The 15,279-nt window shown below is 42.0% G+C and overlaps 2 protein-coding genes across 5 annotated transcripts in view; one reads left to right on the plus strand and one right to left on the minus strand.

The window, feature by feature from the left end:
• The window catches only part of ANKRD29 (ankyrin repeat domain 29), a 55,435-nt gene extending 42,444 nt beyond the window's left edge, over positions 1-12,991 (minus strand). The window contains exons 1-4 of one of the 4 annotated variants that reach the window (XM_089517184.1): positions 11,036-11,580; positions 10,765-10,843; positions 9,540-9,661; positions 7,890-7,994 (exon numbers count right to left, since the gene is read on the minus strand). The gene's annotated coding sequence lies outside the window, so the exon portion shown is untranslated. Of the gene's footprint in view, positions 1-7,889; positions 7,995-9,539; positions 9,662-10,764; positions 11,581-12,951 lie in introns of those variants that run through there. The other 3 variants (XM_089517186.1, XM_089517185.1, XM_089517183.1) reach the window with 3 other exon arrangements.
• Positions 12,282-15,279, plus strand: part of LAMA3 (laminin subunit alpha 3) — a 172,275-nt gene continuing 169,277 nt past the window's right edge. Inside the window, exon 1 of the mRNA XM_089517180.1 lies at positions 12,282-12,618. Coding sequence (XP_089373306.1) covers positions 12,340-12,618 — 279 coding nt within the window. The 5' untranslated portion in view covers positions 12,282-12,339. The remainder of the gene's footprint in view (positions 12,619-15,279) is intronic.

The following is a 15,279-nucleotide window of genomic DNA, read 5'->3' on the forward strand; positions in this document are numbered from 1 at the left end:
AATATTTATTCCTCCCCTCCCATCTTAGGAATTTTTTCTTTACGATTTTGTTGTGTGACTTTAGTACATTGTGTGCAAGTTTATGATTTCATGCTTTCATTTGCCAACTTTCCCTTCCCCTCCCCTTTTCTTTTTTGTGTATTTTATGACTCATTCTGTAGTTAACTGTTTACCTATCCTTAAATGACTCAATAAGAGAAGCTGGATTTATTTTCATGTCTTTCCTTGGCTTGGCATTATCGTCTGTGCCTGTTTACATTGTGTGTGTGCGTGCGTGCGTGCATGCATGTGTACCTTCAAGTCACCTGTCAACTTATAGTCATCCTATGAATTTCACAGGGTTTTCTTAGGCAAGGAATACTTAGAGGTTGCTTTGCCAGTTCTTTCTTCTCAAATATAGCATACAGCACCTGGTATTCAGATTGGTCTGCATGACATGTTCTAAGGATATCCCAATATACTTCCATTGGCAGTCTCCCAACCAAGTATTAGCCAGTGCTGACCCCATTTAGCTTCCATGACCAGATGGGATCTGGTGCCTTTAGGGTACAGTTGTCTCTCAGTATCTGGACCCCCCATGGATACCAAAATCAGCGGATGCGCAAGTCCTGTTGCTTTCAATGGTGGTGCATGCATGTGCTGCACTGCCATTAGGGGCAACAGGACTTCAGTGGTGGTGCATGCCATGTGCATGCGCCACCATTGGGGATAACATGGGCTTGCCCTCCGCAGATACTGAAATCAGTGGATGGCAAGCCCGCAGATACTGAGGCCTGACTGTATTTAGGCCAGGACTGTTTACATTATACTGGTGTATAATTATGTTAAGACCAATATAACAATGTTGCATCTAGAAGGTTATAAGTTCTGGCTTACTGATGGGCAGTTGATAATGCTAAAATAAAAACTTACAGTACAGTAAAATCTGTTTTTAATACAATGTCTGTATTATACAATGTTATTTGGGTGTGCAGCCAACACTATGTTTGTTCATGACATGAGGATGGGAACAGTATGTGTGACATATGGAAGCTTGTTATTGGGGTTGTTCCCACTAGGTGAAACCCCGCGTTCTGAATCGAATCCAAGGAGTGGCGTTCCTATTAGGATCCGATTTAAACCTAGAACGGTTCTAGAGCAACCCGCAATCATCCCCACTACAAATCGAATCATAGAGCGGGATAAAAATTTAAATTGAGTTTTCCTCATTTAACACGTGTTAAAAAAACACTAGGGTCCGACCTACGTTTTTCCATTGATTCGAGTTAGGAACCGGAGTATTTAAATAGGAACGACAGCCTTTGAATCGGGTTAGATGGATGGGAGGAGCCGAGTGCGATGGGGCTGGCCTTGGGGGAGTTGCCCTTTCTGTCCCCATCCGTCATGGCTGTCGCCATTTTTGCTTCCCTCACCCCTTTGTCCGCTGTGGTCTTTCAATAAGAGATAAGGATTATTTTTATTTTTTATTTTAATGGTTTACAGGCGCTTAATCTCTTCAGCGCTTTAAGCGCCTGAAGTCCCGGCTGCTCAAGCGCCTGCATCTGCCGGTGGATTGAGCCCATTTCTAATGGAGGAGAGGCAGGAAGGGAAGGCTCCTCTCGAAGAGGCATTCCCTGCCCGCTTGGGCTCTGATCTCGCCCAGACAGGGAAGGGAAGGCTCCTCGCGAGGAGGCATCTGATCTCGCCCAGGCAAGGAAGGGCTCTGATCAATGGGGGGGGGGGGGATAGAGCCTTTCTCCCTCCCTTTCTCAAATGGAATCTGCCTTCTCCTCCAACCCTGGAAAGAGAATCTTTGGGAAGAGTGCTCCCTCCCTGCTTTTCCAGCAGCCTCCTTCATTGATCTCTGGGCTCTCTGAAGGGATTCTCCCTGGCTGTCTTGGGAGACATGAAGAGGGGATGCTGTCATGGAAAACCTATCCCATAGTTCCTCTGGAAAGAGCTTGGGCTTCCTTAATTCGCTTTGCCAGAAGCCTCTCCCATTGATCTCTGTGCTCTCTGAAGGGATTCTCCCTGGCTGTCTTGGGAGACATGAAGAGGGGATGCTGTCATGGAAAACCTATCCCATAGTTCCTCTGGAAAGAGCTTGGGTCTCCTAAATTCGCTTTGCCAGAAGCCTCCCCCATTGATCTCTGTGCTCTCTGAAGGGATTCTCCCTGGCTGTCTTGGGAGACATGAAGAGGGGATGCTGTCATGCAAAACCTATCCCATAGTTCCTCTGGAAAGAGCTTGGGTTTCCTAAATTCGCTTTCCTAAATTCGCTAAATTCACAAACAGTAAATGAAATGGAAACGATGCCAAAAGATAAATCGCTTCTAAATATTCCGGATTAACGTTACGTCATTCTGACGTACTATTGATTGACAGCTCCAAATAAGGCATGGAGGAGAAGAATCGCTTTATTTAAACACCGATTTCATGCCAAGTAGGAACGCTTGCAGGTAAAAACTTCGATTTAAACAACCAGATGGGAACGATGAACAAAGCGATTCGGATAGCGGGATAAGAACAGTGTTATTTTGAATCGATTTTATTAAAAACGTTGTATTTTAAATCGTTTCAAATCTTAAGTGAGAACAACCCCATTGTAACAATTTAGATTGACAGCATCTTAAATGAGATTCTCATCACTGTTTTGCACATACAGTGCATACATCTTCTACAAATATTCTGTTATCCAGAATTGAATCATGCCACCCTAAGGACTCTATCCTAGACAGCAAGACTAATTGAAATAGTGGAATTTACACTGAAGTAAATGTGCATAGGACATGTTCTAAAGAAATACCCAATATACCTACATTTAGGCCTACTGAGTTCAACAGGGCTTAAAGAAACTGAAAGCTTCTGCTGTTCTTCCATTTTAGCCAGGTCAAAGTACAGATTATCCTAAACTTGTGATCAAACTATTTTGGTACATGTGACCAAAAAACAAAACAAAAACCCTCACAAGCAATCTGAAACTCTTTCATGATATCACAGCTGTGCTTCTGAGGTAGTTGCCTCACTCTTCCTAATAGCCAGGTTAGCCAGAGCCTCTGGCCTAAATCCAGTTTGCAAGTCCTAATTAGAGTAGACCCATAAAATCTGATAAGAACACTTGATCTTAGCCAAAAGATCGAGACGTGGCCTATTACATCATTAGGATTTACATAAGTATTGATTTGCTGTTCAGTAATTGGTTTGATAAGTCTGCTGTAGCTGGAGCTACAAATTGGATTTATGTCCTTGATTCCTGAGATTATTCATGAACTGAGTCATAAGATATGCACTGAAATGAAGAACTTTTGCCGCATCAGCATTTGAAGTTATGCTTTTATTTTATTTATGGTTTTGTTTGGTGTCTGGGGTTTCCCAAACAATTGCTGTTAAATTTCCAGCATTTCCTCTTTATGGTTTTGGTTGGTTTGTTTCTCAATAATTCCAGAGTCTCGAGGAAGCTAACCTGTATTAAAGGTCAGAGGCTCAAGAATATTTTGACTTTTGACAGACAGAATACCTTGTGGCAACACCTGCATCCTCCTAACAGGGCTCTGGGTAATAGAGCAACTAATAGCAGCTTCCCTTAACAAATACACCTTTAGGCAAGAAAGCACCCTCAGGCCAGAAATGTCCTGTGCTTTATTCTCGTATTTGATGGGCAGCCACAGCCCTGCATCTTTTCATTCTGGGACCAAGGACAGGGACTAGATTCCACATTATTGCCTTTAAAACAAGATGCACAGTATATGCAATTTGTGAAAGTTAGCATGTGGTGAGGATTAGCTTTCAGCTGATCATCAACCTAACCCTTAACAATTTGATCCTGATCTGAAGCATGATGGAGAGCACACTAACCTGATCCAGGAAAACACATAAGCCACAAACACAAAGGAGCTGTTTGTGTGCTTGCGGTCAGCAACTATTTAGGCATCTTGGCTTCTTTTGCTAAATTCAGAGCACTGTGGGCAAATTACACTTAATTCTTGTTTTCCATTATTGTCTTAATGGAATTTTGCCCAGCCTAGTGTTTCACAAATATAAATAAGAACATCTGATATTCTACAAAAGCATAATTAAAAATGCAAAATTTACACAGGACATAGACTACTTGCCCTAGAATGTATGCCACTGGTCAAGTGTGGTAAGCAGGGGAATGAGATACTAACATATGACTAGCCATCTAGCCAAATTTATGTTAGATGTTTAATACAAGCAGCTGTTGGCAGAAAATAAGGGAATCTTTACAAGTCAGGAATAGCATTTTATTTGTTCCATGTGCTATTGATGTAGTCTTGTCACCTATCTTGCCAGATAAATACCTGGGGAGAAAATTGACATTACATCCTTTGTATTTCACATCCTGTTTTTAATGTGCTGCTGCCAATAGTTCCTTTTCTTTGTCATATAGGTCAAAAAATGGTGATGAGGGCACTTCTGGTATTGCTTCAGAACAACAACTCGAAACACCCTACTTATTCAGAACTCTTCTGAGTAGTCCTCTGACATTCTGAATGTCCAAACACTTTGCAGTTTTTTTTAAAGTTCATCTATCATTTTGAATGATAAAAACTATTGCAACATAGATATACGACATAGCCATACTACAAAATTATACCAGTTTGATTCTGATTTGATTGTCATGACTTAGTCCTATGTAATCCTAGGATTTGTTGTCTGGTGAAATACTTCAGATATTTTAGGCGTCACACTTCAGCTACATCACTAGAGCTCTCTACCAAAGAATTCTGTTCTTGAAACTACAAATCCCAGGACCATAGGATGGAGTCATGGAAGTTACACTGCTATTGAAGTGCTATAATTGTACACTGTGACTATACTCATAGAAAATCAAGGCAAGGAAAAAGAAGCAGCATCAAATTAAATAAAAGAAAGAAACTACTGCAAACTGACTATAAAAACAAATACAAAGAGTCAAATGTAAAATATGCTGAAGTACAGCTTATAATAAACATCAACACAATGCGTTCTTTGACATTTGTCTACATGAGACCAGGGGAGGTACATATTTTTAAATATTTGTAAAACAGTTTATAAAATAAGTGAAGAAAACTGCATTTTCATGAATCGGTCTGTATCTGTGTGTCTTACTACGTACTTGCCTAGATGCTTTATCTTTTTGGCTACCACCACTTCCACTGTTTACCTAATTCATTGATCAGATTTAGAACTGCCCACTTTCTGTTGATAAGCCACTTCTTTTCTGTCTTTAAGCAGCAGGAACATGATGGGTTCACCCATGGAAGACACCTTCACAAAAATATGTGCGCTAATGGCCAGTCTTACAGCAGTACAATAAGGGTAGACGGTCCTTGACTGAAGGTACAGTGTGCCTGTGTTATATGCGGGCTTGCCTTACATGGCTTCCAGCATATGCTGGAAGCTGTGTCAGAAAAAATGCAGATGTGCCCTGGAAGAAGTAATGGGGTACCCGCCCGTGGTGTGTGCCCCACAGCATGCCACAGGCACGAGCCCCATTATTTCTAATGGGACTTGACTGTACATGTTTTTGCCCTTATGTGGGGTGGTGGTGGTCCGAAATGGATCCCCCGTGTAAAGGAAGGGCCAACTGTATATAATCAGCATAAATACAAAAACATTTAAGATGACAGAATATTTGACAAAATAATTGAGCTGGATCTTTGCATAATAACTAACTTGAATAATTTCATTTGGAACAGAAGTAACTGTATAACTAGAAATATAGATCACTTCTGAAGACCACCTGTTGTTTGTGTGTTTGCATAAATTTCTAGTTGGTAGTAAGTGCTCAAACTCCATTGTGGCTTTCCATGCTGAACAGTCCCCACACCTTGGTCTAATTTTATACAACCTTTTGATTGTTACTGTATCCCCTGCCATCTCAATTCACACACATTTAAGCAAGCAGCCATTTTGCACACCACCAGAAGCAGCTATTGTCTTCAATGCCAGGGGTATAATTAATCCTCTCTGGGCTTTATTCTAGATCAGTGGTGGTGAACCTATGGCATGGGTGCCCTTTTTGGCATGCGAAGCCATCTCTGAGGGTACATGGAGAGATGGGAGGGAGCGGGAATAGGAGAAACAGGTGTGTGCCTGTTCCTCATCTTACTCCACCCTCCCATGTCTTTAGCTGCCTCCCCGGAGACATTTAAAGGCATGGGAGGGTTGTGGAAGAAGAGGAACAGGCATGCTCTTATTCCTTCTCTTCTCCACCCTCCCATGCCTTTAATTGTCTCTGGGGAAGTCTCACCACTGGAAGTCCCACCCCCTGAAGGCAGAGGTCCTGCCCCCCCAGAAGTCCCACCTCCTGGCAGCAGGTGACACCCTATGAGGGAACGCCTTTCAGTTTGGGCATTCAGTCTCTAATAGACGTGCCATCACTGTTCTAGATTCTAAAGGAGCTAACCAAAGTGCTGAACTTTTGTCCTTATGCAGGCTTTTTGATGCCACACTTTTTGATGACCTCTTCTTTCATCGATTCTAAATTACTACACAATACTTTATATTGTGGTCCTCTCTTTTGCAAGTGTTTCCACAACAATTTTGCATCCATGCACTGATTTTTCCCCCTCTCAGCTGAGTCCATATTTTCCCCCCTATCAGTTGACTTCATACCCCCCCACACTGTTGACTCCATGCCTTTTCTTTTCTCTGTCACCTTGGTGCTATCAACCCATGAACTAGGTAATGCTTTTCAACCATGTCTACATTTTGACAGTGTTGTGGTCCCTAGCCTGTCCAATAAGCAGGGTGTACCTGTATAGTTTTAGCCCTTGGATAACTCCTTTCAAATCTGAAATAAAATATGGAGAACATTCATTGCACCCGACAAGTCAGTCTTTCCCCCAGCCCTGTGCACTCCTACACTTCTTTCAGGTGTGGATGGCTCATGTTCAATACAAGCCTGATTCAAGCAGGGGCAGAAGAAAGCAATGTGGTCAACTACTGACAATGATCATGTGAATGTCCCCTGTTGTTTTCTTCATACACATACCCATTCCTTGAAAAGCTGTAGGAGTCTCCACAAATCAGTATTCATTATTTTAGTAGCCAGCATGGTGCAGTGGTTTGAACATTGGACTAGGATTCTGGAGACCAGGTTTTGATTCCCACTCAGCCATGAAACCCACTTGGTGACCTTGGGCACGTCATATGCTCTCAACCTGAGGGTAAGGGAGTGGCAAACCTCCTCTGAACAAATCTTGGCAAGAAAATCCCATGATAGGGTTGCTTTAGGGTCCTCATAAGTTGGAAATGACTTGAAGGCACACAACACACACACACATATTGAGTAGCTCTAAAACTGCTGAGAGATCTTAATGGTCATTTTCCAAGAAAAAGAATTCATAGAATCATAGAACTGGAAGAGGCTGTGCAGTCCAGCCCCCTGCCATCTAGGAATACACAACCAAAGTCCTCCTATCAGATGGCCATTCAGCCTCTATTTTAAAATCTCCAAAGAAGGAGATTCCATCACACTCTGAGAGAGTGTGTTCCACTGTTGAACAGCTCTTACTGTCAGGAAGTTCTTCCTAATGTTAAGGTGAAACCTGTTTTCCTGTACGGGAGCTGTATAAATGTGCATATAGCATTAGAGAGCTAATGTGGTATGGTGGTTTGAATGCTGGATACGGGCTCTTGAGGTTGAGGGAACAGAGACGAGATAGGTGGATACAGCTATACATTCTTCTGTGTAATGTATGGCTGAGTCTTAATTTTTCAGAGATTAAAATGTTGACTCAAACATATATTTCCTGCTAGAGAAATATTAACTTACACATTACATTGAACTTTTTCTGCAGAGTGTCAAAAATTAAATTTCAGTCTTCCTGTGCCAGAGGCTAATTCAGCACTTTGTCAAGGTTAAAACAGCATCAGTAAAGTGCCAGTGTTATTTGATAACTTACTGCGAACTTCTTTGGAAGATTTTGATGAATAGGAATGAAGTGGACAGGCAGATCATGTGGTTGTCTAAACAGGTGAAAGAATTCATATTCACTTCATTTCCAGTTCTGCAAGAACGAACAACGCACACCTGATTATACAATGAAAGTGCTTCTTTTAGGCATTAATATGAATTTTAAAAACTTACTTTTTTACTTCAGAGTTTTGGGGAAACCCAGAGTTTTTAGATGTGTCAGAATCGAGGTGGAATTGAGATGGGTAGGGTAGGCTAATTGGTGGGCAAGTTTGGTGTGTGTTGCCATTATTTTATTTTATTTTTTACATACAGGGCATAGTAACCGAAAGCTAGTATGGTTTCTGAAATGGAAGTGTTTAGTATTTTATAAACTTTTTTTTTTACATGCAGTCATCCCTCTATATTTGCAAGGGCTGGGGACATACACCTGTGTGTGTGCTCCTTCACTCATTCAATCAGTCACTCAAGGGGGGGGGGAGAGGGAGGGAGTAGCCCAATCTATCATTTGCTCCATTAGTTCCAATACACCATGGGGAATAAAGCTGCCCATCTCCTTTTCTGGATGAAGCAATAGAGCACTTTACCTGGTTGCTGCTGGCTTCTCCCCAACATAGCCCAGCCATGAGATCAATGGCAAAGGGGTAAATTGGGTTTCCCCCTCACTTTTGCTTGACTTTGCAGCAACTTTGCCAGAAGAGCTCTGCTGGAGAAGGGGTGGCAGTAACTGGGATGAAAAGCTCCATTGCAGTGAAGGGCATGGGCAGCTTCTGCCCTCTCTCTCTGCACACCAGGAGACATTAAAAACACATGTTTAAAAATAAAACAATAGATAGTAAGGGGCGAGGGGGAAAGGAGACATTTAGACTTCCCTCCCTTACTCCTTCCCAGGCATTGCATAATTGTCGCTTACTATTTGATGTTCTTTTGGTGCCTGTTTATCAAACCATTTCCTGTATTGCTATGTACTGTATATGCATTATCCTACTTGAGAGTATGTATTTTCCCTGGAAAATGATTAACCATCCATTAAGAACCAAGCCCTCCCTCCAGTCCATCTGCCTTGGTCCAGGCCTTGGAGGTAGAGAGGAACTGCTGGACCTCTTGCCCTTTCCCTCCACCACTCCCTTCTCCTTCTGTGTCATGTCTTTTTAGATTGTAAGCCCGAGGGCAGGGAATCGTCTAAGATTGTATGTACAGCACTGTGTAAATTTACAGTGCTTCATAAATAAAGGTTAATAATAATAATAATAATAATAATAATAATAATAATACTCATGATCTCTCACTGGGATGTGAAGGCTGGGAGAGGATTGGATGGGGCAGGCAACCATTTAGAGTGCAAACCAGTTGAACCTTATACAGTAATCTGTTTACAGATTGTTCTTGGGTTGATCTTTTTATTTGGTTTTAATCTCAATTCTTTATGTATATTTTTAAAATAAAAGATTGTTTAAAATTAAAAAAAACACAAACTGACAAGATTGACAGGTAAATAAGAAGGCTATTGGTTGATAGGTTTTGGCATGCTGAGAAGAAAAAAAAGTGCACTGCTTTTATACCAGTTTGAATCTGGGCATGGGAAATGTGTGACAGTCAGTACAACTTAAGCTCAGTTTATTTCTGGTGTGGCACTTACAGGGTCACTGCAGCCTGGAAAAATGCAAGGTGAAGCTGAATTTATTTGAAGCTGAATTTATTTGTTCAGTGTAGACAACCCCCACATCTTTTTCTTGCACATTGATGAGTTTAATTCCAAGCCTATTAGGACAATCATATAAACATTACCACAAAAGACAAAATCCATCAGTTAAAGAGGAGGGGTGGAGAGAAACAAATTAGGATAAACACTTGCATTAAATTTGCATATACCAAAGGCAAAGGAGGAGGCTGTTTCCCCACTTTTCTACCCCCGTTCAATGGACTGTACCGCATTTTTGGTTAAAATTGGCCAAAATCCAGCCCAGAGGTAACTGGAACTGTCACTTCCAGATCCACGTCTAATTCACTGGGCTTTGTTCTATTATTTAGCTGATTCCTGACATACGAAGGAAGTTTTGGGAGCGTTTTAACATAAAACGCCATTCTTTAAGGCACTTGAGAGGTGATGTTCCTCCCCCCCGGGGGGGGGGGGGGACACTAGGTAGATCAGAGGGTTTTTCAGGGACTTGGCTACATGGGGCCCACTGACTACATTTTCTTTGCTCCTGGCAAACAACCATGTATATTTGTGGTATTAATGAGTACTTTCAACTTATTTCTGACTTACGTTGACACTAAGTCAAACTTGAGAGCCAATGTGGTATACTGGCTGGAGACCATTGTTTGAATCCCCTTTCAGCCACGGAAACCCACTGGGTGACCTTGGACAAGTCACACACTCTCAGCCTCCAAAGAAGGCAAAGGCAAACTACCTCTAATCAAATCTTACCAAGAAAACCCTGTGATAGGTTTTCTTTGGAGTCACCATATGTTAGAAATGACTTGAAGGCACACAACAACCAAGTCAAACTTATCTTGTGGTTTTCTTGGCAGGATTTGTTCAGAGGGTGGTTGCCATTGCCTTAGAAGAATAAGGCTAGCAGAATGTGACTTGCCCAGAGTCACCCAACAGGTTTCTATATCTAAGCATGGATTTGAATCCTGGTCTCAAAAGACTTTTCAGAAGTGGAGAGATCTGGAATTAAAAGGAGGATGGCAGGAAATGGGTTAAGGAAATGGCGTTGCTGTGTATTGTATCTCTTATTCTATTTTGTATTTATTTAATTTCTGTAGCACTTTAAATATCTTGCAGACAGACACAAAAGAAACCTCATTTTCGAAACTGCCATAGGGACCAAGCCTAATCTGGCTTTGGCTCTTACCATCAGGAAATTTTCCCCAATGTTTTAGGCATGGATCTTCTTTCTTGTAATTTGAATTTATTTGCTCAAGTTGTATGCTCTGGAACAGTAGAAAACAAGGCTTTAGATATTTAGAGACTTTTATATATTTAAAGATGGCTAACATGTCACCTCTGACTAAACATATCCAACTCCCTGAACTGTTCCTGATAGGACTTTGTTTCCAGAGCCTTTAGCATCTTGGTCATCCTCTTCTAAACGCTTTCCAGTACGCAAAGTGATCTTGTAGCACCTTTGAGACTAACTGTGCAATAGAATTTGTAGTATAAGCTTTTGTAGACTTGATTCCTCAGATGCATGGAGACAAACTTTCCAGTTCTTTGTGGGTTTTTCAGGCTATGTGGCCATGTTCTAGAAGAGTTTCTTCCTGATTGGTTCACATACACAAATCCATCACCTCAATCTGGTTATAGTATGAAGTGATTTTCCGTCAGATCCTATGTGTGTGTATATATAGAAGTCTCACTGTGTTGAACTGAGTGTACTCCTCCTAGGTCAGTTTGAATGGATGAGAATTTAATTGAGTTAATTTTTTTAAAATTTAGAATTATGTGCATTTGACCATAGCTGTGGGGCTGTATTAGTATGCTTGCATGGGATATTAGTGCTATGGTCCTATAGCTGCTGCAGTCTTTTTGTGTCTCCTTCTTTGTGGATGGGGAGGTATACTGATCATTTCTAATCTGTTGGCCATCGTTGGCCATTGAAGAATACTTGCCAATAGGAAATCATTGGGGAATACTTTCCCATAGAGAAAAATAGGAGAATACTTGCCCATAGGGGACCATTGGGGACTACTTGCCCATAGGGGACCATTGGGGAATACTTGCCCATAGGGAAGTTAAAACCTGTGTTTCTAAAACATTCAGCACCAAAACAGGAATCAAATCAATGCTTTCCTTTGGGCATGATTCTCTGTGGGCAAGTTCTGCCGTTTGCTTTGAGTAGGTCCATATTAACCAAAAATTGATATACTTCTCTCTCTCTCTCTCTCTCTCTCGTTTTATCTTTTTTAAAAATGTGTTTTATTCTTTTAATACTGTCATAATTTAATTCCTTTTTTTAATGTACTTCCCCCTCCCACCCCCTATGTTTTTAAATGTCCTGTTGTTTTTAATGCTGTGAAGCCTCTTTGAGTCCCTGGGGAAAGACAAGGGCACAAATAAAGATGGTGATGATGATGATGATGATGATGATGATGATGATGATGATGATGATACTATCTCCTTCCCTCTGAGGAGAATTCTCCACAGCTCTTCCTTCCCCTCAGGAGAGGAGGCCTCCCTCCCTTTCCAAGGCGAGCAGCAGGGGGTGCCTTCGCCTTCGCTTTCCCTTTCGGTGCCCTTCTTCTTCTGTGGAAAACAAAAGGCTGCTGAGGGGAGAGAAGGGGAAGGAGGGAAGGAAAGAGGGAGGGAGGGAGGGAGGGAAAGCGGGAGGCCGGTCTCCTGCCTTTCCGTCCTCCTCCTCCTCCTCCTCCTCCGAAGAGCCACAAGAAGACGAGACACCGCCGAAGGGGTCGCCTCTCCTGAGGGAAAGATGGCGAGGAGCCACTTGACAGGAGGAGGAAGGGGAAGCAGGGAGCCCCCTTCGGCCATGACTATGGCGGCGTCAGGGCTGCTCCTGGCGCTCTGGTGCTGGGCCCCAGTGGGCTCCCAAAGCAGCCTCCTGCAGCCGCCCTACTTCAACCTGGCCCAGGGGGCCACCATCGGGGCCACAGCCACCTGCGGCCAGGACCAGGAGGGCAGCCCCCGCCCCGAGCTCTTCTGCAAGATGGTGGGGGGCCCCGCCGCCTTCCCTGCAGGGCAGGCCATCCAGGTGAGGAGGAGGAGGAAGGGCAGCCACTGCCATTGGCCTCCTGGGGCACCTGTCAGGCTCACAGAAAGCTTCCCTAGGCTTCAGACGACGCCTTCCTCAGATGCATTTGGATATAATAATAATAATAATAATAATAATAATAATAATAATAATAATGCTGCAGAGAGATCTTGTAGCACCTTTGAGACTCACTGACTGAAAGGAAGAAGTTGGCAGCAGGAGCTTTGCTAGACCTCAGTCTACTTCCTCGGATGCGTTTGAATATAATAATAATAATAATAATAATAATAATAATAATGTAGAGAGAGATCTTGTAGCACCTTTGAGGCTCACCTGAAGGAAAAAAAGTTGGCAGCATGAGCTTTGCTAGGCTTCAGTCCACTTCCTCAGGTGCATCTGGTGCAGTGAGTGCCAGGGACAGACCTATTTATGCCATTGGTATGTGAGGATGTCAATACAAATTACAAATCCTTTGTGTATGGAAATGAAGTTACCGGGTCCAGTTTTAAGGATGTTCGATGGCCAGTGCACATAGGAAACTGGTCTATCATTTACTTCATTTCATTTGTATGATACATTTCCTCCCAGAAGGGACCCAAGGTGGCTCACAGATTAACAACAACAACAACAACAACAACACTCTTGAAAAAGCACACTACTTTTAAGGTCTAGGGTACACATTGCACCATTTTTTATAGGCACTCAGTCTAATAAATGCATCTGAAGTTAAGTCTGTAGAAACAGTCTTTGAGAGAAATCTTGTAGCACCTTTGAGACTCAGAGAAAGAAAGAAGTTGGCAGTAGGACCAAATGCATCTAAGAAAGTAGACTTAAAGTCTGCAAAAGCTCAGCTGCCAACTTCTTTCTTTCAGTGAATTTCAAAGGCGCTACAAGATCTCTCTACAACAAAATGTAAAAAAAGGGTTAAAGTCATCTATATGATAGCCCTGTTTAAGTATTTGAAAAGGTGTCATATTGAGGATGGAGCAAGCTTGTTTTCTGCTGCTCCAGAGACTAGAACCTGGAACAATGGATGCAAGCTACAGGAAAAGACATTCCAGCTCAACACATCCTGACAGTGAGAGCTTTTTGACAGTGGAAAAATGCTGCCTTGGAGCATGGTGGAGTCTCCTTCTTTGGAGGTCTTTAAACAGAGGCTGTCAATGGGGATACTTTGATTGTGAGTTCCTGCATGGCAGAGGTTGGACTGGATGCCCTTGAAGCCTCTTTCAACTCAATGATTCTATGATTCTGTCTAAAAGCAGAATTCAATTGCTGTGTTAGTTTTTAGAATTGGTATACAGAGAGATCTTGTAGTCACCTTTGAGACTCAGAGAAAGAAAGAAGTTGGCAGTATGACCAAATGCATCTAAGAAAGTAGACTTTCAACTAAAAGCAGTATGAAATCACATTTAAAAATATACAAATGTTAAAAAGCATGACTGAAATATACATGCTTCATAAAAACCACTATGGCATAGTTATACAGTCAGTCATCTGTATCCATGGATTTATTTATCCACAGATTCAAGTGTCCCTGGTTTGAAAATAGTTTTTTAAACATTTTATGCAAGGGAGACCATTTTACTAAGCCATTGTGTTTAATGGGACTTGAGCATCCACCGATTTTGTTATCCATGGGGGTCCTGGAAGCAAACCCCAGCAGATAAAACCAAGGACCCACTGTATATTAAACAATTATTATTATTTTTTATTTGTAGTAGTAGTAGTTGTTGTTGTTGCCTTCAAGTTGCTTCTGACTCATGGTCACCCAAAGATGACCCTATCATGGGATTTCCTTGGCAAGTTTCTTCAGAGGGGTTTTTGCCATTGCCATCCTCTGTGGCTGAGAGAGTGTGACTTGCCAAAGGTCACCCAGTGGGTTTACATGGCTGAGCCAGAATTCAAACCCTGATCTCCAGCAGAATTATTAATCTTGGGTCTAAACAGTCCTGGGACCTAAATTCAACAGATGTAGCTTTTGCATCAGATCTTTTTGGTGTAGAACATTGCACCAGTTAAATTCTTCTTTGTTCCGCATCTGTGAAACGCAAGTATCTGTATTGCAACAGCAGCAAAGGTGGCAACCAGGGCCAGCCTGAGAGGTGGGGGTGGCCTGAGTGTTTGACCTGGGTTTCAAGCTGAAGAGATAACAGGGCTGAGCTTAGTGTTTGCTGAGAGTAGCATCTGCAAGTAAGTAGGTACTAAAATAAATAAATAAATAAAAATCTTTATGCTAATATGTGCAGCAAACCACTTCTACAAGTGGCTTGAGTCCCAAGTACAAAAATGAACTTCTGCCAATTCTCTTTAAAGTATATTTCTTTTTAATTTTCCAGCTTAGTGTCATTTTGTGCTAGATAAAAATCAACACCACACAACTTTATTGTATCTTTCTTCTTTTATTTGTTTTGGTTTTTGCAGCTTTGCACAGATCACACAAGTTGGTAATGGGAGTTGGGCTCAAAAGACGCTCCTGCCCTCCTGTGCGTTATATAGCCTAGGGTCAGCTCTGGTGGCTGGGAAACCTATAAATTGAAGGCTAATTAATCCAAATTAATTTCCTAATTTCTAAACCACCTTGCTCTGCTCACAGTCTAGTTCTGTGGTTCTTAACGGTTGTTTTTTTTTTTGTTGTTGTTGTTCACAGGTTCCTTTAAG

The sequence above is a fragment of the Sceloporus occidentalis genome, unplaced genomic scaffold (genome assembly GCF_023333645.1).
Source record: "Sceloporus occidentalis isolate IW3139 unplaced genomic scaffold, rSceOcc1.0.p SCAF_3, whole genome shotgun sequence".
In the NCBI taxonomy this organism is placed as follows: domain Eukaryota; kingdom Metazoa; phylum Chordata; class Lepidosauria; order Squamata; family Phrynosomatidae; genus Sceloporus; species Sceloporus occidentalis.